Source organism: Eriocheir sinensis, chromosome 55 (assembly GCF_024679095.1).
Source record: "Eriocheir sinensis breed Jianghai 21 chromosome 55, ASM2467909v1, whole genome shotgun sequence".
Taxonomy (NCBI): Eukaryota; Metazoa; Arthropoda; class Malacostraca; order Decapoda; family Varunidae; genus Eriocheir; species Eriocheir sinensis.
Window position 1 is genome coordinate 7020546 of NC_066563.1, and position 24990 is coordinate 7045535.

A 24990-nucleotide genomic window follows, 5' to 3' on the forward strand; every position below is an offset into this window, starting at 1 on the left:
GAGAGAGAGAGAGAGAGAGAGAGAGAGAGAGAGAGAGAGAGAGAGAGAGAGAGAGAGAGAGAGAATTAATAATCACAGCACAACCCTCACTCTTTCCCTGCCCTTCCCAGTTACGAGTTTGTGAAGCCTCCTGACTCCCTCTGGGGCATCAAGTTTCCCAATGGCTCCTGGAATGGCATGATGGGAATGGTCTACCGCAACGTAAGTTTCCAACCCGTTCCTGCAGCCCAATCCCATACAAAACATACCCCCAACCCGTTCCTGCAGCCCAATCCCATACAAAACATACCCCCAACCTTTTCCTGCACTCCATCTCATACAACAACCCCCACCTCCTTGGCACTCAAAATAACAGTAAATGAGCAACAAAACTAGCCATATCACTTCTCTCAACTCTTTAATGCGTCTCTGCGTGAGCCGCCCTTTGATATTCCTTCAGGAGGTGGAGTTCGCGTTGGGTCCCTTCGCAGTGACGGACCAGCGGGAGGAGGATGTGGACTTTTCGATGGCGGTGATGACGGACAACCAAGCCATCATCACCAAGAGGCCCACGCTGCAGGGAGACATGGGCGGCTTCCTCAGGCCCTTCACGCTGCAGGTGTGTGTGGCGGTGAGGAGGAGGGTTTTAAGGAAAGGGATACACGCCCACACAATATAGTACTACTGCAAGCTCTCCCTTCCTAGTCCCTTCCCTTAACATCAGTTCCAGTTACATCGGAGTGTAGTGAATAGGTTTTTAATGTTAATGGCTGCACCAACATATTTATTCTCTTCGTCATAGTATAGTGCATATAGATCAAGGAAACGTAAGTAGAATGAAAGTGTTTCAAATTAACAGGAACCAGATAACGATCTAAAAACTAGTTTATGTAGTTGATAATAACGGAAATTTCTTAACATCGCAAGGGTGAGCTTTTTACACAGCTGGAAGTGGACGATCAAAGGCAGTACTTTCGTATAAGTTCTCATCATAAAAAATGTAATACAGGTGCAATAAGAAAGCAAAAATACATAAAAAATATTCCAAACGACAGGTCTGGATACTCCACTAAGGTTGATCATCCCCGCGGCAGGTGTGGCTGCTGGTGCTGCTGAGCATGGTGAGTGTGGCGACCGCCACGGTCGCTCTGGTGGCTGGCGAGGCGCGGGTCTTCGGCCACAAGTCCGTATTGCATGTGTCCAGGGCGTGTATCTTTGTGCTGACGACGCTGACGCAAGAGAGTGAGTGGTCTTTAGAGCGTGTAATCTCTTCACAAGTAGACGCAAGAAGACCCAAGTAGATGAAGAGGAATGTCCTGAGAAATAAGGAGTGCGTTTTATTTTTGTCCCAGGCTCGGAATGGATGCCGCAGCATGATGCAGGTCGTGTGCTGGTCACCACGTGGCTGCTGGCGGCCCTGGTGTTCATGTCCTCCTACGGCGGCATCCTCACCGCCATGCTCACCGTGCCTCGGGTCATCATCCCCATCGACTCCCTCGCTGATCTGGTGGCCCAGGACGACCTGCCCTGGAGGCTGGAGTCAGGAGCGATGATGCTGACGTACTTACAAGTAAGGGGCCTCCTGCGTGCATGTCCTACTGCTGATAAATACACTCTGACAAGTGATGGTGTATAGTTTAACACTACATGTGGCAGTACACAATAGTCCCGTCACAACCCCGACAGGAATCTGAGGACTCAGTGCGGCAGAAGGCTTTCTACAGCATGTCCGGCACCATCCCGGACTGCTGGACGGCGCGGACCGGCCTCGTGGATGGGCAGTTCGCGGCCGTGTGTGACGAGACTACCATGAAGAAGACCATTTCGTGGGACTTCAGGTAGGTGGCACCTCTCAGCCGCTGCCGCGCGACACAAATGAGTCACTATGTAACTCTTTGGCTTGAATCACTGTAGGACTTTTCATCTACTGTCTTTGTTGTTGTTAAATGCTTATTGTTCAATACGAATAACTTTACGAATAGCCAAGTTAAGCCTCTGTGTAAAATATATATTAATGCTCCGCTCAAACACAATCACAACCACACACACACACACACACACACACACACACACACACACACACACACACACACACAGCACCTCGGGGGAGTGCCACCTGTACATCACCCGGGAGAAGGTCTACTCTAACCTGATGGTTTCCCTCGCCTTCCAAACCAACTCCTTCCTCCTCGACGACGCCAACGATATGTAAGAATAGAAAGGACGCTGAGAAACCACTATTTGTTAACAGTACATGGATGTCTTCCTCGTCCCTCTTGCTATATGACCAGTTCTGTTGCGGCGACAAGATATACTGTTTAATCAACCTCTTTCTGCTTACTCTTTTTTCTATAATTCTTTCTTTCCTCCCTTGCTTCCGTTTATGCCCCCCGTCCATTCACCCGATTCCTTCCCTTCCCTCTCCCGTCCAGCATATCCAGACTGCGCGAGGCCGGGATTCTGGTACACTGGCTCAGCGCACAGATCTCCAACACCACGGCCTGTCTCAAGCCTCCCTCAGCGGACCGAAGCAATGGGATTGAACCACTTCCTCTGAGCTCCCTCCTCGGCACCATGTTCCTACTGATAGCCGGTGAGAGACAGAGACAGAGATAGATAGATAGATAGGAGATGGAGATAGATAGAGATGGAGGGGGGGGGAGGATAGTGCAGGGTCCTTACTAATGGTCCTTCCTCTTCCCCTCAGGCTGGTGTGTCGGTCTTTTCGTCTTCGTCGGAGAGAACGTCCTCGTGACCCTTTGCCCTCCTCCCTCCATGACCTGATCCTCGATGTTGACCTGACCTCCAAACCTCGACGCGATGTGATACCCCTCTTCCTTCACCTCCTCCTTTTCCATCACCAAGAATCATTATCCCTCCGTCTTTCTCTAAACTTTTTTCATGTATATCAATTAGTTCCACTTTAAGATCTTCGCAAGTTAGTTTTGGGGGTTATAGTCAAGTGCAATAAACACCTGTCATCATCACAACGACTCTCAATGATCCTGGACTGGTGTGTGTTGTGATTCTCCCCGTGGTACAGGATGGAGAGTAACCCAACAAACAGGAATAAAAAACGACGGGTGAGCAGGCAGGTGAGGCTCCCCATAATCAAGACACACCTGGCGGGGTCAAGATGGCGGCAGTATAAGAGTAAGACGTCCTTCCTGCTTTTTTTTTTTTTTTTTTTTTTTTTTTTAGTATACAGAGACGGACCAAAGGATAGAGTAAACTGTGAGAAAAAAAAGTACCAACGTGAAGGACTTACACAAAACCCCCAAAAAGATACACTTTCCAATATGTTTGAAAGGCACCATGCTTGCCCACACAGCATCACTGCCACACACTGCCCGACAAGAATAACCAGGCGTCAGATGGTCTGTCAAGGGCACCTCAACACTGGGTGACAGCATGAGTAAGGAGGCAGCCTGTATTGCTCCTATATAGTTGCTTTCAGAACAGATATTCCGAAATCAAAGCAAAAACGAAAAATATGGTAGAAGGGATGGCACAGAAAAAGTTAAATATACTCTCCAAAGCTCTGCAAAGCTCTCTCGCATGTTCGCCATGACTTCTGCTGCTTAACAAAGTTTGATTATATATTGTCACACACTGTCCAACATATTTGACAGTCATCATGATGGACGAGAAAATACCAAACTTGGTTGATTTTCTTTACAAGTCAAACTTGGCCATACAGTATCAAGCTGTATGATGAAACACCATGTTTGGCAAACACATTTGATTGTATGTATGCCGCTTTATTCGTGTTTCTCATCAAGATTTATTGTCATTCAGTGCATTTCCAACAACCCTCGACATAAATGTATTAGGAAGGAGAACATGACTGAAGGTTACACCGCAATACTCTGAAGAGAAGCAGCCAGTCGCGGGCGAGGGGTGGCCGAGGGACACACACTGTCACCGTGCGTGGCTTGCGTGAGTAATCGAGGAAAGATTGTCCGATAACAAAAAAAATTTAATTTAGTGGTATTTCGTGGGAAGGAATGATTTTGTTCAATATTTAAAGAACTATCAAGGCCTCACAGATGGTTGCCAAAGTCGTTTTCTACATGACATGTGGCAGGGAATGTACTGTCCGAAGAGGCCTTAGCTTGCAAGCCAGTCAGTGAGGACACTTCACGTTTCTAGGACGTCTCTGAACTAGTCTTTCCTGAACCTATCACATAAGTGCCTCCTGGATTATTTTCTGGATGACTTTCTGAATTGGTTTCTGTTCAAGAACATCGCTAACTAGACTGGACTGAAGGCACGACCATCACGAGGGAGCATAAAGACGGGTCTCGACGGCTCGCACATCTGCCTAAATGAGAGCCACAAGGACGAGCATCAAGGTGGCCGCCGAGCAGGTACGATTTTCTTCCTCTCCCGCAAACAAACCCGGGTGGCCGTTACCAACGCCATACAAAGCCTAGATGCACAAAACTGAATTCTGTACACATGTTACATAAAATTTTCCCTCCAAATACAGAGAGCAAAACTCAATATATAACTTGCGTTTGCACGTATTACAAGTTACCTCTTCCTATATTCAAACTCAGCAATGAAGTCGGTTTGAGTGGGGCCACAGCACTACCAAATCTAGCCTTCGGGGTAAGGACATCCGGTGGAGTAGACGTCATCAGACGTGGAGGGGAAGGAGGAAGTGACACGGTGTCTTGATCGCTGACAACGTCGGAAATTTTAAAAAAAATTGATGGAATTCATGCATTTTTTTGCCATTATAATAAAAAACGACATAGTTTTACCACTACACAGTGGAAGTGAATACTAAATACATAACTTCCTATAGTAAATAGCTAACATATGAGAAAGCGATGTACTAAGGCTGGTGCGGCAGGCAGTGGAGAGGCTCGGATGACTTATTGGCCATTCCCTTTCTTAATAATTCCAGTATGCCAGAACCGTTCCCCACGACCTTCCTTTGAACCATTTTTAAGGGTTAATGGTAATATCCAATACTTTAATTATCTAAAAAGTAACTGGAAGTATGGGGAATCTACCTCAGACAAAATCAGTTTAGAAGACTTCGTAATTAACAATTGGAGTACATCATTCAATCAATGGGGGCATACGGCGGGGGGGATCGCCTCGCCCACCCCCTGGTGAGACTCACCTCACAGCCATCCGTTGAACTATTTCAAGAAGGGAGAGTCGTTCCGCCTTTTAAACCAATATTGACCGAGGTATGTGAAGCTTTTATCTCCTCTTGGACGTAAAACCTGTTGCGGGCTTTTTTTTTCCTACCCTTGACCTGTTTACTGTCACGGGTAAAGAAGTGCGTGTTATCATCGTTATAATCAACCTGAATCTTCTAAACTGAGTCCGTACAGTACTGAGACCAGGGTAAGCATTTGAGGCCTGGGACATATGCTGCTTCAGTGCTCAGCAGCCCGCTGTGAACTGTGTCTGACCCGTATTCCCACCGACGCCAGTGGGTGCCCTGGACGACGTTCACCTCCACCCCGGACGGCAACCTCACCCTGGGCGGACCCACCGGGAAACTCATGGAGATATTCGCAGAAGTCATGCAGTTTGAGTAAGACGAATCTCTACCGTTTCGAAGTCCATCATCAATATTTCACTTAAGAATATATGCACTTTCTCTTGCATATATACGTATGTATAACTCCACTAGTCTAATTACTGTTCAAATATTTCACAGTTTTGGTAATCGTATGAATAGTTTCACTCTGCCGCAGCTATGAGCTCGTGAGGCCGCCTGATCGACTGTGGGGCGCCGAGCTGCCCAACAAGAGCTGGTCCGGGATGATCGGCATGCTGCAGAGGGAGGTGGGTGATGGGTGGTACAGGTGATGATATATTACGTGGTGTTGTTATGGACTGTAATGATTAAGAGGATTTACAGTGCAAAACTATTTATCACATGCAACATACGCAGAAACAGAGATAGCCAGCAGGAGAGTTCTGGGTCATGTATATTAGTAGTCACATTTTCAGGAAGCCGAGTTCGCCCTGGGCCCCTTCACCATCACGCCACAGCGCGAGACGGTGTCTGACTTCGCCGTCCCGCTGGTCAGTGAAAACAAGGCCATCTTCATGCAGCGGCCACGGCAGGAGACCGATGTGGCGGGGTTTTTAAAGCCCTTCACGGCGGAGGTAAAGTCATGACGCATTTCTGTCCTAAGGCCTTCACTCAATGGTCCTTCTGCAGGTGCTTTAGTCACTATGGCTTTTCCAGGTGTGGCTGCTGACAATGTTAAGCATGGTGGCCATCAACTGTGCCGCCATACTGTTCGTACAGGCCGAGGATAAAATATTCGGCCACCTCGTCAGGAAAGTCAACTCTAGCACGCTCTTGTTGCTGCTGAAGGCCCTCACGGAGGAAGGTAAGTCAGGCGACAGACCGTGCGATTTGCGTTTGTTGTCGACTTCTTAAAATGTATACTCGTGTATGGGCATTCTCTTGCCTGGCTTTGAATGATATGAGTGATTTACATATATCATTCTCCTCCTCCACCTTTTCCTAAAGACTTGAGTTGGCTGCCGCGACACAATGCATGTCGTGTGCTGGCCGCCACGTGGCTGCTGGCGTCCCTGGTGGTCATGTCCTCCTACGACGGTATCCTCACCGCCATGCTCACCGTGCCTCGGGTCACCATCCCCATCGACTCCCTTGAAGACCTGGTGGCCCAGGACGACCTGCCCTGGAGGCTGGAGGCGGGATCTATGGCGACACAGTATCTAAAGGTAGTTCTTCGGAGGGGTGGGAGCATTGTAACTGTGAGCACTGCTGGTTGCTCAGAGATACCATTATATATAAACCCAACAGAAGTATTCCATTAAAATTGGATAAGTTTTATGTCACGACACACAACAAACTATTTAGCACACTGATGAATGACCACGTGTTTGATTTTCTCACATTCTGCAAACCTGAAACGCGATCTCTGGCCCTCAGGAATCCGGGGACCCTGTGCGGCAGAAGGTGGTGGCAGGGGCGTTGGGACTCTTTACGGATTGTTGGTCGGCGCGTCAGGCAATTGTTGACGGGGAGTTCGCGGCCATTTGCGACGAGACCACCATGAAAAAGGCCATGGCATGGGACTTCGGGTGAGGCAAATTCGTGAATCGGAGTAACAATTACCGCCGCTCTTTTTTTTCCGAGGGGGAATCTTTTCTCCGGTATTCTTCTGTTCACAATACATGAGAGTAGTGGTGTGCGATTTTCCTCATATTTTGTGTGCAGCTCTTGGTCTGTCTCCTCTCAGCATTTATTTACTTAATTTGTTTTGCCTCGGGTTACTGTCAGTACACTTCTTCCACCACAGCCTGACCGGGGACTGCCACTTCTACATCTCCCGAGAAAAGGTTTTGTCCGGCGCCTGGATGGGTGTCGCCTTTCAGACGAACTCCCTTTACCTTGCCAGGGCGAATGCCATGTAGGTGGAGATGAAGCGAAAATGTTACATAAACCCTACAAACATTATTTTATATTGTAAACATAACAGAGAAACAAAGCATAAAACGAGGATCAAACTGACTTGTGCCACGCGTCTTCTGGGCAGCATCCGCAGGGTGCTGGAGGCTGGGCTGATGGAGCAGTGGCTGGGGCAGGAGATCGCCAGCACCCCGCAGTGCCTCAGGTCCCCGACGCTGGACCGACACGACGGCGTGGCTGCCCTAGATCTGGAGACCCTTCTCGGCACGATGCTGCTGCTGCTGGGAGGTGAAACTCATGGGAGGCCGCGCCACTAACAACAGACACTGTGCTTAGTATCAGATAGCATGGCAGTGACCTCGGAGCCCAAATAGTATGACAGTAACATCGGAGCCATCCTTTAGGTGTACTTAATAGTTTCCTCTTTCCCCTGCAGGTCTGACTGTTGCTACACTTGTCTTCATAGTTGAGGTGCTGATCGGGAGACGCTGCCATCCCACCACCACCACCATCACTACCACCACTACCACTGACCCGTACCGCTGATGACTGACGCGACGCCGTTCACTAATAACTTTACGTTCACTACAGAACACTCCTCAAACACATACGACTTTCACTCCAGGTGTTTTATTCACCATCACACACACTCTCCGCCCCTTTCTTGTCTTTTTTAGTTGTCACTACAAAAGCCATCACTCGACACAGCGCTGCGTGACGCGGTAATTCTTTTCTTTCGAGATATATAGTTTGCAAGGAACCCACGGTGAAAATCCTTTACCTCGCGTGTCAACCAAGCACCACAAGGGGTAAACTTGCACCCTATTTGTTTAGCGAATGAATGACAGCAACAATAATAACAAAATAAAAACTAAAAAGAAAATTATGTTTACTGTCCCAAAGTATATTACACACACACACATACACACACACACACACACACACATACACACACACACACACGCACACACCTAAACCCTCCACTATGACCAAAAACCTGAATCAGAGTAAATACACACTTTCCAGAAAGATAGACAGATATAGATAAATAGATAGATAGAGAGAGAGCTTGAATGCTTAGCCAACCAGAACATCTTGGTGGCAGACATAAAGGAGAGTTATGGGGGCTACTCCTTGTACGTGGCAGATGACAAGTCATTTGACCACATATATCTGGACACAGCAGCCAAAGTCCTAGGCGAGGCGGGCTTCACCCTATACACCCCCCCAGAGGTCAAATGCAGCAAGTGCATTATCATCAAGAATGCACAGGGCTTGGCTGACCATGATGTGCTTCATATCAAACAAGATATTGAACGCATACAGAGCTGGGCATCCGTCATGGAGGTCATTCGCTTCCCGAAAGGCCACACGAATAAAGTCATGTTCAGAACACAAGACATGGCTGCCACGGCATGCAGGCAGGGAATGAAGGTCCTAAATCTCAGCCTTACGCCAGCCCAGCTAGAGGTGGAACAGTTTATTCCACTTACCGTGTGCTTCAGATGCTACCAGATTGAAGGACACACAACAAAGGAGTGCACAAAGCCACAGGACTACAAGGTGTGCTCAATCTGCGCAGAGACAGACCACACGTGGCAGGAATGCAACGCAGGGGAGCAGAAATGTGTCCTGTGCTCAGGCCAGCACTCTTGCATGGCCATGAAATGCCCCAAAAGAAAACAGGCACTAAAAGTCAAACGTGCCAGGGTAAATGCCAGCAAGCTGAAACCTAACCAATTGTATTCTTATGTAGCCAACAACAATCAGACTTACCTACAACCCGGCTCATTAGAAAACCAATTGAAGGTTGCAGCTATTACGGCTACTGCCCTATCTCAAGAGCAAAGAACGCCAGGCACATACCAGAATGTCATAAGGACACTGAGCATTGAAAATGGCCTCCCACCACCGGCTAACACGAAATCAGCAGACACAGCCTTGGCTGAACTCGCTCAGACCCTTCAGGCCCTAGTCCCAAGTCTATCAACAACGGCCATTCAGACCCGCCCCTAACCCCCAGCGGCAGGCTCGGCCCAGGCTGTCACCCCAACTCAAACAAACGCTGAATCACCTCGTGAAGAGAGGCAGGAGAGCGGCGGCTCGATCCTTCCATCCCCCCCATCGCCCCCACTCCCTCAACCCTCGTGGTCACCCCCCTCGACCACACAACCATGCCCACCAGTGTGGCAATCTCTCCGTATGGTTTCACTGTAGTAAAGATATAGATATGAATTAGTATATAGAGAAGATCCGAAAGATACAGCACGATAAAACCCAGACCCGTCCGTGCCCCTTCCTCCCCTCGCCCAGTGGCTGCCCTACACGGAGGTCACCGTCCTGCCGGGGAAGAATTGGAGCGTGGGCGGACCCATAGGACAGCTAATGGAGATATTTGCCGAGCGTCTGGACCTCAAGTAAGGGAAGAGGGAGGGAGAAATGAGAGAGAGAGAGAGAGAATAAATAATCACAGCACAGCCCTCACTCTTTCCCTGCCCTTCCCAGCTACGAATTTGTGAAGCCTCCTGACTCCCTCTGGGGCATCAAGTTTCCCAATGGCTCCTGGAATGGCATGATGGGAATGGTCTACCGCAACGTAAGTTTCCAACCCGTTCCTGCAGCCCAATCCCATACAAAACATACCCCCAACCCGTTCCTGCAGCCCAATCCCATACAAAACATACCCCCAACCTTTTCCTGCACTCCATCTCATATACAACAACCCCCACCTCCTTGGCACTCCAAAATAACAGTAAATGAGCAACAAAACTAGCCATATCACTTCTCTCAACTCTTTAATGCGTCTCTGCGTGAGCCGCCCTTTGATATTCCTTCAGGAGGTGGAGTTCGCGTTGGGTCCCTTCGCAGTGACGGACCAGCGGGAGGAGGATGTGGACTTTTCGATGGCGGTGATGACGGACAACCAAGCCATCATCACCAAGAGGCCCACGCTGCAGGGAGACATGGGCGGCTTCCTCAGGCCCTTCACGCTGCAGGTGTGTGTGGCGGTGAGGAGGAGGGTTTTAAGGAAAGGGATACACGCCCACACAATATAGTACTACTGCAAGCTCTCCCTTCCTAGTCCCTTCCCTTAACATCAGTTCCAGTTACATCGGAGTGTAGTGAATAGGTTTTTAATGTTAATGGCTGCACCAACATATTTATTCTCTTCGTCATAGTATAGTGCATATAGATCAAGGAAACGTTAGTAGAATGAAAGTGTTTCAAATTAACAGGAACCAGATAACGATCTAAAAACTAGTTATTTATGTAGTTGATAATAACGGAAATTTCTTAACATCGCAAGGGTGAGCTTTTTACACAGCTGGAAGTGGACGATCAAAGGCAGTACTTTCGTATAAGTTCTCATCATAAAAAATGTAATACAGTTGCAATAAGAAAGCAAAAATACATACAAAATATTCCAAACGACAAGTCTGGATACTCCACTAAGGTTGATCATCCCCGCGGCAGGTGTGGCTGCTGGTGCTGCTGAGCATGGTGAGTGTGGCGACCGCCACGGTCGCTCTGGTGGCTGGCGAGGCGCGGGTCTTCGGCCACAAGTCCGTATTGCATGTGTCCAGGGCGTGTATCTTTGTGCTGACGACGCTGACGCAAGAGAGTGAGTGGTCTTTAGAGCGTGTAATCTCTTCACAAGTAGACGCAAGAAGACCCAAGTAGATGAAGAGGAATGTCCTGAGAAATAAGGAGTGCGTTTTATTTTTGTCCCAGGCTCGGAATGGATGCCGCAGCATGATGCAGGTCGTGTGTTGGTCACCACGTGGCTGCTGGCGGCCCTGGTGTTCATGTCCTCCTACGGCGGCATCCTCACCGCCATGCTCACCGTGCCTCGGGTCATCATCCCCATCGACTCCCTCGCTGATCTGGTGGCCCAGGACGACCTGCCCTGGAGGCTGGAGTCAGGAGCGATGATGCTGACGTACTTACAAGTAAGGGGCCTCCTGCGTGCATGTCCTACTGCTGATAAATACACTCTGACAAGTGATGGTGTATAGTTTAACACTACATGTGGCAGTACACAATAGTCCCGTCACCACCTCGACAGGAATCTGAGGACTTAGTGCGGCAGAAGGCTTTCTACAGCATGTCCGGCACCATCCCGGATTGCTGGACGGCGCGGACCGGCCTCGTGGATGGGCAGTTCGCGGCCGTGTGTGACGAGACTACCATGAAGAAGACCATTTCGTGGGACTTCAGGTAGGTGGCACCTCTCAGCCGCTGCCGCGCGACACAAATGAGTCACTATGTAACTCTTTGGCTTGAATCACTGTAGGACTTTTCATCTACTGTCTTTGTTGTTGTTAAATGCTTATTGTTCAATACGAATAACTTTACGAATAGCCAAGTTAAGCCTCTGTGTAAAATATATATTAATGCTCCGCTCAAACACAATCACAACCACACACACACACACACACACACACACACACACAGCACCTCGGGGGAGTGCCACCTGTACATCACCCGGGAGAAGGTCTACTCTAACCTGATGGTTTCCCTCGCCTTCCAAACCAACTCCTTCCTCCTCGACGACGCCAACGAAATGTAAGAATAGAAAGGACGCTGAGAAACCACTATTTGTTAACAGTACATGGATGTCTTCCTCGTCCCTCTTGCTATATGACCAGTTCTGTTGCGGCGACAAGATATACTGTTTAATCAACCTCTTTCTGCTTACTCTTTTTTCTACAATTCTTTCTTTCCTCCCTTGCTTCCGTTTATCCCCCCCGTCCATTCACCCGATTCCTTCCCTTCCCTCTCCCGTCCAGCATATCCAGACTGCGCGAGGCCGGGATTCTGGTACACTGGCTCAGCGCACAGATCTCCAACACCACGGCCTGTCTCAAGCCTCCCTCAGCGGACCGAAGCAATGGGATTGAACCACTTCCTCTGAGCTCCCTCCTCGGTACCATGTTCCTACTGATAGCCGGTGAGAGACAGAGACAGAGATAGATAGATAGATTTGAGATGAAGATAGATAGAGATGAAGGGGGGGGAGGATAGTGCAGGGTCCTTACTAATGGTCCTTCCTCTTCCCCTCAGGCTGGTGTGTCGGTCTTTTCGTCTTCGTCGGAGAGAACGTCCTCGTGACCCTTTGCCCTCCTCCCTCCATGACCTGATCCTCGATGTTGACCTGGCCTCCCCCTTGACCTCTAAACCTCGACGCGATGTGATACTCCTCTTCCTTCACCTCCTCCTTTTCCATCACCAAGAATCATTATCCCTCCGTCTTTCTCTAAACTTTTTTCATGTATATCAATTAGTTCCACTTTAAGACTTTCGCAAATTAGTTTTGGGGGTTATAGTCAAGTGCAATAAACACCTGTCATCATCACAACGACTCTCAATGATCCTGGACTGGTGTGTGTTGTGATTCTCCCCGTGGTACAGGATGGAGAGTAACCCAACAAACAGTAATGAATAAAAAACGGCGACTCATGCATCACACAAGTTTTCATCCCGCACCGTGACGGGCGAACAGGCAGGTGAGGCTCCCCATAATCAAGACACACCTGGCGGGGTCAAGATGGCGGCAGTATAGGAGTAAGACGTCCTTCCTGCTTGTGTTTTCTTTTTCTTTTTTGTAGTATACGGAGACGGACAAAGGGATGGAGTAAACTGTGAGAAAAGAAAGTTACACTTTCTAATATGTTTGAAAGGCATGATGCTTGACCATCCATCACACACTGCAACACACTGCCCGACAAGAATAACCAGGCGTTAGCTGGTCTGTCAACGGCGCCTCAACACTGAGTAACAGCATGAGTAAGGAGGCAGTCTGTATTGCTCCTCGGGCTGGGCCGACCATCAGGACCCACCAGTGAGGAAGCCTAACGGCGCAATAGGCTGCGATGTAAATAATATATATATATATATATATATATATATATTGAGGGTGTATATGGGCAGGAGTCTTTCTCTAATGCATATCTCATTGAATGTGATAGCTAGTTGAGCATTGATTATTTTTCTTAAGATATTCTCCTTATATCTTATGATAGTCTTAAACTCTTTCTTAATCGGCTGTATGACTTCGCCGAAGCTAGTCATGTTCGCTAGATCGCGATTTCGGGTCCTAGACCCTTCCTCAGTAGCGAGGTCTTTCCTTGGTAAGGATACCGGAGAGAATGGCTTGTGTGGGGAGCGGGGGTGGATTTATACCGCTGTGTTGGTCGTCCCACTGCGCGTCCTGGTCTCTGATTGGCTGGCAGGTGTTACTACGGGCTGCGCGGGGGTACTCGTCAAACTTGTTCTTCGCGCACTTGGTAGGGCTTGTAGATCTTCTGCCTGCATGTTTAATGTCGGGTTTGTTGTTTTGATGTAGAGTGCCTCTAGGATGGGGAGGCGTCTTGTGTCAGGACATGTTGTCAGGATCTCCGTGTTGTTTTCCAGCATTTCTCTTGTGATGTTGATTCTATGCTGCTCCTTCAGGTGTTTCTTGGGTGCTCCTGACGCGAGGTGGAATGTCAGTCGTCGCGAGAGTCTTGTTGTCGTCATGCCAACATAGGTAGAGGGAAGGACTTCACAGTTTCCTTGGTTGCACGTGAACCTATATATGACATGCGACTTTTGTAGGCTCTCTATCTCTTTTGAGGGGGTGTTTTTCAGAAGGAGATGGCTGGTTTTCTTGGTCTTGTAGTATATGACCAGCTTTACTTGTTTGTTGGGGTCGGATGGCTTGACGTTTCTTCTTACTATTTGTGTAATGACCCTCTCATCTTCTTTGTAGGCGGTAGAGAATGTCGCTTTGTAAAAAATGCTGATGTCTTCTTTCTTCTCCTCTTTCTGCTTCTTGCTGTGCCAGCCGTCTATGATCTTCTTCGTCAGGCGGCTGATGTCCTTTTCGCTGAAGCCGTTGTTTATCAGAACTTGAGTTGAGCGCTCTATTTCTTGATGGACTTGCTTCCACGTACTGCAGTGTGTGAGCGCTCTTCTGATATAGGCGCAGATGGTGGAATCCTTGTACTTCGTGGGGCACTCACTTCGTCCGTTTAAGCAAAATCCTGGGTTTGTTGGTTTGGTGTAGACGCTGGTGGTAAATCTTCCGTCTTCTTGTTGGACGAGGACGTCTAGAAAAGGCATGGCTCCGTCTTCGCTGTTTTCCATGGTGAATTTCAGTCCGGAGGTTTCTTGGAGGTGGAGTCTAAGGCGTTCTGCTTCGGTGGCATCCTTTGTCTTGATGAATATATCGTCAATATACCGGCAGTATATATCTGGCTTTTCTATTATCTTGAAAACTTCCTCCTCGATGCAGCCCGTAGTAACACCTGCCAGCCAATCAGAGACCAGGACGCGCAGTGGGACGACCAACACAGCGGTATAAATCCACCCCCGCTCCCCACACAAGCCATTCTCTCCGGTATCCTTACCAAGGAAAGACCTCGCTACTGAGGAAGGGTCTAGGACCCGAAATCGCGATCTAGCGAACATGACTAGCTTCGGCGAAGTCATACAGCCGATTAAGAAAGAGTTTAAGACTATCATAAGATATAAGGAGAATATCTTAAGAAAAGTAATCAATGCTCAACTAGCTATCACATTCAATGAGATATATATATATATATAATATATATATATATATATATATATATATATATATATATATATATATATATATATATATATATATATATATATATATATATATATATATATATATATATATATATATATATATATATATATATATATATATATATATATATATATATATATATATATATATATATATATATATATATATATATATATATATATATATATATATATATATATATATATATATATATATATATATAATCAAAGCAAAAACGAAAAATATGGTAGAAGGGATGGCACAGAAAAAGTTAAATATACTCCCCAAAGCTCTGCAAAGCTCTCCCGCATGTTCGCCATGACTTCTGCTGCTTAACAGAGAAAGTTTGATTATACATTGTCACACACTGTCCAACATATTTGACAGTCATCATGATGGACGAGAAAACACCAAACTTGGTTGATTTTCTTTACAAGTCAAACTTGGCCATACAGTATCAAGCTGTATGATGAAACACCATGTTTGGCAAACACATTTCATTGTATGTATGCCGCTTTATTCGTGTTTCTCATCAAGATTTATTGTCATTCAGTGCATTTCCAACAACCCTCGACATAAATGTATTAGCAAGGAGGACATGACTGAAGGTTACACCGCAATACTCTGAAGAGAAGCAGCCAGTCGCGGGCGAGGGGTGGCCGAGGGACACACACTGTCACCGTGCGTGGCTAGCGTGAGTACGTTCTATAACTCGAGGTAAGATTGTCAAATAACAAAAAAAATGTAATTTAGTGGTATTTCGTGGGAAGGAATGACCTTGTTCAGTATTTAAAGAACTATCAAGGCCTCACAGATGGTTGCCAAAGTCGTTTAGATGACATGTGGCAGCGAATGTACTGTCCGAAGAGGCCTTAGCTTGCAAGTGAGGACACTTCACGTTTCTAGGACGTCTCTGAACTAGTCTTTCCTGAACCTATCACATAAGTGCCTCCTGGATTATTTTCTGGATGACTTTCTGAATTGGTTTCTGTTCAAGAACATCGCTAACTAGACTGGACTGAAGGCACGACCATCACGAGGGAGCATAAAGACGGGTCTCGACGGCTCGCAAACCTGCCTAAATGAGAGCCACAAGGACGAGCATCAAGGTGGCCGCCGAGCAGGTACGATTTTCTTCCTCTCCCGCAAACAAACCCGGGTGGCCGTTACCAACGCCATACAAAGCCTAGATGCACAAAACTGAATTCAGTATACATGTTACATAAAATTTTCCCTCCAAATACAGAGAGCAAAACTCAATATATAACTTGCGTTTGCACGTATTACAAGGTACCTCTTCCTATATTCAAACTCAGCAATGAAGTCGGTTTGAGTGGGGCCACAGCACTACCAAATCTAGCCTTCGGGGTAAGGACATCCGTTGGAGTAGACGTCATTAGACGTGGAGGGGAAGGAGGAAGTGACACGGTGTCTTGATCGCTGACAACGTCGGAAATTTTAAAAAAATTGATGGAATTCATGCATTTTTTTGCCATTATAATAAAAAAACGACATAGTTTTACCACTACACAGTGGAAGTGAATACTAAATACATAACTTCCTATAGTAAATAGCTAACATATGAGAAAGCGATGTACTAAGGTTGGTGCGGCAGGCAGTGGAGAGGCTCGGACCCCACCGTCAGACTTATTGGCCATTCCCTTTCTTAATAATTCCAGTATGCCAGAACCGTTCCCCACGAGCTTCCTTTGAACCATTTTTAAGGGTTAATGGTAATATCCAATACTTTAATTATCTAAAAAGTAACTGGAGGTATGGGGAATCTACCTGAGACAAAATCAGTTTAGAAGACTTCGTAATTAACAATTGGAGTACATCATTCAATCAATGGGGGCATACGGCGGGGGGGATCGCCTCGCCCACCCTACGACGGGGGTCTCACCGGGCGAGTCTCCATCCGTTGAACTATTTCAAGAAGGGAGAGTCATGCCGCCTTTCCAACCAATATTGACCGAGGTATGAGAAGCTTTTATCTCCTCTTGGACGTAAAACCTGTTGCCGGCTTTTTTTTTTCCTACCCTTGACCTGTTTACTGTCACGGGTAAAGAAGTGCGTGTTATCATCGTTATAATCAACCTGAATCTTCTAAACTGAGTCCGTACAGTACTGAGACCAGGGTAAGCATTTGAGGCCTGGGACATATGCTGCTTCAGTGCTCAGCAGCCTGCTGTGAACTGTGTCTGACCCGTATTCCCACCGACGCCAGTGGGTGCCCTGGACGACGCTCACCTCCACCCCGGACGGCAACCTCACCCTGGGCGGACCCACCGGGAAACTCATGGAGATATTCGCAGAAGTCATGCAGTTTGAGTAAGACGAATCTCTACCGTTTCGAAGTCCATCATCAATTTTTCGCTTAAGAATATATGCACTTTCTCTTGCATATACATGTATGTATAACTGCACTAGTCTAATTACTGTTCAAATATTTCAGTGTTTTGGTAATCGTATGAATAGTTTCACTCTGCCGCAGCTATGAGCTCGTGAGGCCGCCTGATCGACTGTGGGGCGCCGAGCTGCCCAACAAGAGCTGGTCCGGGATGATCGGCATGCTGCAGAGGGAGGTGGGTGATGGGTGGTACAGGTGATGATATATTACGTGATGTTGTTATGGACTGTAATGATTAAGAGGATTCACAGTGCAAAACTATTTATCACATGCAACATACGCAGAAACAGAGATAGCCAGCAGGAGAGTTCTGGGTCATGTATATTAGTAGTCACATTTTCAGGAAGCCGAGTTCGCCCTGGGCCCCTTCACCATCACGCCACAGCGCGAGACGGTGTCTGACTTCGCCGTCCCGCTGGTCAGTGAAAACAAGGCCATCTTCATGCAGCGGCCACGGCAGGAGACCGATGTGGCGGGGTTTTTAAAGCCCTTCAAGGCGGAGGTAAAGTCATGACGCATTTCTGTCCTAAGGCCTTCACTCAATGGTCCTTCTGCAGGTGCTTTAGTCACTATGGCTTTTCCAGGTGTGGCTGCTGACAATGTTAAGCATGGCGGCCATCAGCTGTGCCACCATACTGTTCGTCCGGGCCGAGGGTAAAATATTCGGCCACCTCGTCGGGAAAGTTAACTCTCACGCGCTCTTGTGGGTGCTGAAGGCCCTCACGCAGGAAAGTAAGTCAGACCGTGCGATTTGCGTTTGTTATTGACTTCTTAAAAGGTATACTCGTGTATGGGCATCCTCTTGCCTGGCTTTGAATGATATAAGTGATTTACATATATCATTCTCCTCCTCCACCTTTACCTAAAGGCTCGAACTGGCTGCCGCGACACAATGCAAGTCGTGTGCTGGCCGCCACGTGGCTGCTGGCGTCCCTGGTGTTCATGTCCTCCTACGGCGGCATCCTCACCGCCATGCTCACCGTGCCTCGGGTCACCATCCCCATCGACTCCCTTGAAGACCTGGTGGCCCAGGACGACCTGCCCTGGAGGCTGGAGGCGGGATCTATGGCGACACAGTATCTAAAGGTAGTTCTTCGGAGGGGTGGGAGCAGTGTAACTGTGAGCACTGCTGGTTGCTCAGAGATACCATTATATATAAACCCAACAGAAGTATTCCATTAAAATTGGATAAGTTTTATGTCACGACACACAACAAACTATTTAGCACACTGATGAATGACCACGTGTTTGATTTTCTCACATTCTGCAAACCTGAAAAGCGATCTCTGGCCCTCAGGAATCCGGGGACCCTGTGCGGCAGAAGGTGGTGGCAGGGGCGTTGGGCCTCTTTAAAGACTGTTGGTCGGCGCGTCAGGCAATTGTTGACGGGGAGTTCGCGGCCATTTGCGACGAGACCACCATGAAAAAGGCCATGGCATGGGACTTCGGGTGAGGCAAATTCGTGAATCGGAGTAACAATTACCGCCGCTCTTTTTTTTCCGTGGGGAATCTTTTCTCCGGTATTCTTCTGTTCACAATACATGAGAGTAGTGGTGTGCGATTTTCCTCATATTTTGTGTGGAGCTCTTGGTCTGTCTCCTCTCTGCATTTATTTACTTAATTTGTTTTGCCTCGGGTTACTGTCAGTACACTTCTTCCACCACAGCCTGACCGGGGACTGCCACTTCTACATCTCCCGGGAAAAGGTTTTGTCCGGCGCCTGGATGGGTGTCGCCTTTCAGACGAACTCCCTTTACCTTGCCAGGGCGAATGCCATGTAGGTGGAGATGAAGCGAAAATGTTACATAAACCCTACAAACATTATTTTATACTGTAAACCTAACAGAGAAACAAAGCATAAAACGAGGATCAAACTGACGTGCCACGCGTCTTCTGGGCAGCATCCGCAGGGTGCTGGAGGCTGGGCTGATGGAGCAGTGGCTGGGGCAGGAGATCGCCAGCACCCCGCAGTGCCTCAGGTCCCCGACGCTGGACCGACAGGACGGCGTGGCTGCCCTAGATCTGGAGACCCTTCTCGGCACGATGCTGCTGCTGCTGGGAGGTGAAACTCATGGGAGGCCGCGCCACTAACAACAGACACTGTGCTTAGTATCAGATAGCATGGCAGTGACCTCGGAGCCCAAATAGTATGACAGTAACATCGGAGCCATCCTTTAGGTGTACTTAATAGTTTCCTCTTTCCCCTGCAGGTCTGACTGTTGCTACACTTGTCTTCATAGTTGAGGTGCTGATCGGGAGACGCTGCCACCCCACCACCACCACCATCACTACCACCACTACCACTGACCCGTACCGCTGATGACTGACGCGACGCCGTTCACTAATAACTTTACGTTCACTACAGAACACTCCTCAAACACATACGACTTTCACTCCAGGTGTTTTATTCACCATCACACACACTCTCCGCCCCTTTCTTGTCTTTTTTAGTTGTCACTACAAAAGCCATCACTCGACACAGCGCTGCGTGACGCGGTAATTCTTTTCTTTCGAGATATATAGTTTGCAAGGAACCCACGGTGAAAATCCTTTACCTCGCGTGTCAACCAAGCACCACAAGGGGTAAACTTGCACCCTATTTGTTTAGCGAATGAATGACAGCAACAATAATAACAAAATAAAAACTAAAAAGAAAAGTATGTTTACTGTCCCAAAGTATATTACACACACACACACACACACACACACCTAAACCCTCCGCTATGACCAAAAACCTGAAACATAGTAAATACACACTTTCGAGAGAGAGAGAGAGAGAGAGAGAGAGAGAACAAATCCATCAGGTCAAGACAAACACAATCAAGAAGGACAGCACATTAAAGGTCACGAGTAAAAGGTAAATAAACAGATTCAATGCTCTAATCAACGCCTGCATTCACTATTCAGGCGCACAATCAGCGGAACAGAGGCGAGAGAAAGAGGGAGTTTACTTCGCCAATAGTTACCAGGTGTTTGGCAGTACACCTGGTGGTGGTGGTGGTGCTGGCCATGACTCGCCTGGATCCTGTGCTTAGGGTGGTGGCGGAAGAGGTGAGGCAAGGTGTATAAAGTAAGGTGAAAGATAGATGGAAGGTGAAAGGAAAGGTGGAGTAATTGAAGGGTGATTATAGTTTTGATTACAGTTTTGAGTCTGTGGTTTGGGAGACGGTGTGAAAGGGAAAGCTAAGTGCATAGGGCAGGTAAGGCAAGGTGGCAGGCGAAGGAAAGGTAAAGTACTGGACTGCTTCGAGGCTGAAAGGAAAGATAAAGTAATGAAGTGTTTAGTGGGTGATTATAGTACTGAGTCGTGGTTAGGGAGACGGTGTGAAAGGGAAAGCTAAGTGCATAGGGCAGGTAAGGCAAGGTGGCAGGTGAAGGAATGGTAAAGTACTGGAATGCTTCGTGGCTGAAAGGAAAAATAAAGTAATGAAGTGTTTAGTGGGTGATTATAGTACTGAGTCGTGGTTAGGGAGTCGGTGTGAGAGGTGAAGCTAAGGTGAGGCAAGGTGACAGGTGAAGGAATGGTACCGGGTGATACATTTTTGGTGTTGGTAAATTAAGGAGAAGGTCGAGAAGGTACTGCAGAGAGTACATTCTTAGAGAAGGAACAGGAAAAGGGATAAAATTAATATATTAAAGTTTTTTGGTTATAAATACAGTTTAGAGCATAATATAAGTTATGAATTGTTTGTTTTGAAATATCTATCCATCTATCTATTTTTTTCAATGTATATTTGTATTTGTCTGTTTGTCTGTCAGTTCATATCTGCCTGTTTGTCTCTCTATCTACCTGTGTTTGGGTTTATATATCTGCCCATCTGTCTGCCTATCTGTATTTCTATCTGTATGCCTGTCTGTCTGTATATATTTCTGTCTGTCTGTACATATTTCTGTCTGTCTGCCTGTCTGTCTGTATATATTTCAGTCTGTCTATCTGATTGCCGGTCTCTCTCTCTCTCTCTCTCTCTCTCTCTCTCTCTCTCTCTCTCTCTCTCTCTCTCTCTCTCTCTCTCTCTCTCTCTCTCTCTCTCTCTCCCCCCCCCCCCCCTCCGCAGTGGATTCCCTACACGAAGCTTGATGAGGTCAACGGAACACTCGTCGCCTCGGGGCCGATGGCAAACTATCTACGTGAGATTTCTCGCATACTGGCGGCGAGGTGAGGCTCAGGTGATTCTCTTATTACAGCGATGGATTCAGCTCAAGGGCAAAATACAAAAAAAGCAACAAAAGAAGAACGCTGCCCGCTGCTATGACATGTTTGATCTCATACTAGGCGTTTGAAACTAAATAATATAAAAAAAAAACGCTTACGGAAAACTTCGTAGGCGTAAATCTAAGTCATGATAATACTTTGGAGGGTTGAAATTCCATGATTCTGCATTTTTTTTCACTAAGCTACGTGTTGCTGCGGCCCCCCGACTACAAGTGGGGCTCAGAGTTGCCTAACGGAAGCGCCGACGGGATGATCGGGATGCTGATGCGCGGGGTGAGTGAGTGGAGTGTCTGTGCGGAGTGGCAGTGATCGTGTAGTGTGGAGATGAGGGTGTGGTCTAGAGATTCAAGTCTGGTAGTTCTGAGTCTACTGTGTTCTTATATTACTCCAACTTCGCTTTGGTATGGAAAGAAGGGTGGAAAACAACAACAACAAAAGCAACAACAACAACAACAACAACAACAACAACAACAACAACAACAACAACAACAACAACAAAGAAATTCAACCCGTAAGGAGATACATTATTTTTTTATTGCGCCAACGGGATGAATCGGGAAGCTTGTGCGAGAGATGAGTGGAATGTCTGTGGAGAGTGATCATGACTGTATGTGAAGATGAAGGAGGGGGATGTTTGCATGGAAAAAAAAATGGTTAACAAAAATAATTCAACACGTAAGCAGCAATATGTTACTTTCGCCCCTCACCAGGAGGCTGACTTCGCGCTGGGCCCCTTCATCGCCACGCCCTTTAGGGAGAAAGTGACAGACCTGACCCTCCCCTTCTACCATGACGCCTACGTGGTGCTGTCTCCGCGGCCCGTCCTCTCCAGCGACCCCGAAGGCTTGATCAAGACGTTCACGCCCCTCGTACGTTGATCGCTCTACCAGGCACAGGCTACTGAGGCTCAAAACTATTTTTTTTTTTTATTTGGACGTGGCACTTTTTTTTGTTTTTCTATTTCTATTTCTATTTATTTTTTTCTAAATTTGTTTTTCTTTTCTATTTCTATCACTACAAAAGGAATTATGAGTTGTTGTTTTTTATGCTTTTTTTTGTTTCCTCCACTGTAGAAAAAAGTGACGTTGAATCTTCTACCCGGTACAGTCTGCCTTTACTTAACTTTAAAACCGACTTATAAAAGAACGAATGGTAACATAATCCTCTTGTCTTAATGCTTCTTTTCATGAACAGACTTAAGAACGGGGAGGAGGAGTGTTTTCTTTCGTATAAATGAGTCATCGCCGGACAAGAACACAGATTGTTTTCCTTTAGGTTTGGTCTTTGGTCGCGGCGTCAATGGTGGCGGTGGGCGTGGTGCTGGCGGGGCTGCTGTGGGCGACGCAGAGGCGGGAAGAGGACAGCGGAGTCTCTCGTGTGTCCTGGGCCGGCTTGTGGAGCTTTCAGGGACTGTTTCAGCAATGTAAGGAGAAAAGGCATGTAGTTATCAGCACCCAAGTAAGTGTCTGCACGTAACAATACCGAAACAAGTCAAAAATGCTGAATTACAACCGAGCTAGGAGATAATCCATGCAAACCATCACTGTATGCAATTATCTTCTTCTTTTCCTCCTCCACCTCCTTCTCCTTTCATTCCCTTCCAGTTCAACACAGTTTCAGTAAGGTGACAAAATTAAGACATGATTCATTAGACACACTATTCTTAACCCCTTTTGTTGCAATAGGAGGTGAAATAGATAAAACCATACATAGGCAACAAGCCATTCGGCACCGATGTTGACCCTTCTGAGCGCAGCGGTGAGTTGGCTGCCGGAGCAAACGAGTAGCCGGGTGCTGGTGGCCACGTGGATGCTGTCCGTGCTGGTAATCATGTCCGTGTACAAGGGCGTCATCACATCCATGCTCATGCTGCCCAAGATCACCATCCCCATAGACTCTGTCGCCGACCTTGTGGCACAGAACGACATCCCGTGGAAGATCGAGGACGGGCAGATGTCCGTTTTAGTGGTGAGGTTAACTTATCTGTATCAGCATAAGGGTTTGTGTTTTGATGTATTTGACGTGATGTTGGTGCTTTTGTACTGTGTGTTCAAGTTTGAATATTTGTGTTTTTGTTCATATCATGCAATGTGGAAATCGTGTGGAAAACATGTTGCCCAGGTGAAAATGTCAGATTTTTTCAGCACACATCAAAGTTCTTCAAGGTTTTCTTATCGCTGCCAATTTTCATTTCAAGCATTTCCCTCACAATCCATCTGAAGCATCTTGGCAGTTCTAAGAATTATGTGTTTCCTGCCGCCTGGTTAAGAAGTGCCATTGAGGAACAAAGGCAAAGACATAGGAGTGTTCATTGCTCTGCTTTCCACTCTTTCCTTTGTTTTCTAAATGAACAACAGCCAAAATTCATCTTCCCCCTCCACGGTTAGCAACATATACCTGACAATTCTTATTTTACCAGCGTCACAAATGTTACAAAATCTTAAGGCGAGACACAAACAATAAAACTTTGTTCTGTTTTGATTGTTTAAGATTTCCCTTCAACTTGTGTTAATGCATTATTTCAGAAGTCAGTGGATGCAGCAAGACGTAAGGTTGGAGCCGGGACGCAGGGCACCATCAGCAGTTGCTGGGCTGCAAGACATGACCTTGGCGCCGGCAAGTTTGCCACCATCTGTGAGAGAACAGCCATAGCCACTATCATGTCATGGGACTTCAGGTGCCTCTCCCTCTGAGTTCAAAATTATTATAGTTATATAACTGTAGTCAGTGATATATTCCATGCTTGTAATGTAGGCAGATCTGCAGTAACATAAACACCATGTCTTCCGACTTTGTGTCTCTCCTCTTGTCAGACTTTTCGTCTCTCCTTGGCCCAGTGTCTTTTGGACATTAGAAGCGACTGCTATAAGTTGTTGTTTTTTTCATGGTGTTGGTGCGGGAAGACTTGTAAAAAGCCACCATAACCATCGCCATTGCTTGGGGCATGAGCCATCTATCCCTTCTTTGCTTGCAGCACCACAGGGCGGTGTCGCTTGTACATGGCCCGCGACTACCTGGCCGCCAGCTGGAGCTTCACTGTGGCTCTCCCCGCGAACTCCTCACTCATGCCCAAGGCCAACCATTTGTGGGTATAATTTAATTTGAGGCTAGGCCAAACCTCAACCCTTCGAGGCCCAGTGTATGTCTGTGTGTGTGTGTGTGTGTGTGTGTGTGACCGTGTGTATCGGTGTTCCCAGAGCCATGCTGTTGACGGAGGCGGGGTTGTGGGACGCGTGGCTGGCCAGTCAACTCCGCAACGCCAGCCAGTGCCTCAAGAAGCCCGTGGCGGAGCGGGGCGAGGGAATCAAGCCGCTGGGCGTGCAGGACATACTGGGACTCCTCGCTCTGCTGGCTCTTGGTACTTGTAT

At 47.3% G+C, this 24990-nt stretch overlaps 2 protein-coding genes across 2 annotated transcripts; both read left to right on the forward strand.

Moving 5' to 3' along the window:
* The first annotated feature begins 370 nt into the window (after positions 1 to 370).
* Positions 371 to 2955, forward strand: LOC126983979 (glutamate receptor-like). The gene is made up of 7 exons (XM_050837258.1): positions 371 to 598; positions 1074 to 1221; positions 1332 to 1549; positions 1666 to 1817; positions 2077 to 2187; positions 2412 to 2572; positions 2687 to 2955. Exons 1-7 carry the CDS (start codon positions 401 to 403, stop codon positions 2761 to 2763), a joined length of 1065 nt encoding a protein of 354 aa, XP_050693215.1. The 5' UTR covers positions 371 to 400; the 3' UTR covers positions 2764 to 2955.
* Positions 2956 to 17622: 14667 nt separating this feature from the next.
* On the forward strand, positions 17623 to 19258 carry LOC126983831 (glutamate receptor ionotropic, delta-2-like). The gene is made up of 4 exons (XM_050836962.1): positions 17623 to 17637; positions 17753 to 17916; positions 18032 to 18141; positions 18236 to 19258. Exons 1-4 carry the CDS (start codon positions 17623 to 17625, stop codon positions 18589 to 18591), a joined length of 645 nt encoding a protein of 214 aa, XP_050692919.1. The 3' UTR covers positions 18592 to 19258.
* Positions 19259 to 24990: the final 5732 nt, after the last annotated feature.

Bases quoted from the DNA above. Each gene is read 5' to 3' on its own strand.
- LOC126983979 (XM_050837258.1), top strand. From the start codon at position 401: ATGCGTCTCTGCGTGAGCCGCCCTTTGATATTCCTTCAGGAGGTGGAG. The intron at 1,550-1,665 runs GTAAGGGGCCTC...CAACCCCGACAG, and splicing joins TGATGCTGACGTACTTACAA to GAATCTGAGGACTCAGTGCG. The intron at 2,188-2,411 runs GTAAGAATAGAA...TCTCCCGTCCAG, and splicing joins CTCGACGACGCCAACGATAT to CATATCCAGACTGCGCGAGG.
- LOC126983831 (XM_050836962.1), top strand. The intron at 17,917-18,031 runs GTCATGACGCAT...GGCGGCCATCAG, and splicing joins CCCTTCAAGGCGGAGGTAAA to CTGTGCCACCATACTGTTCG. The intron at 18,142-18,235 runs GTAAGTCAGACC...GAATGATATAAG, and splicing joins GAAGGCCCTCACGCAGGAAA to TGATTTACATATATCATTCT.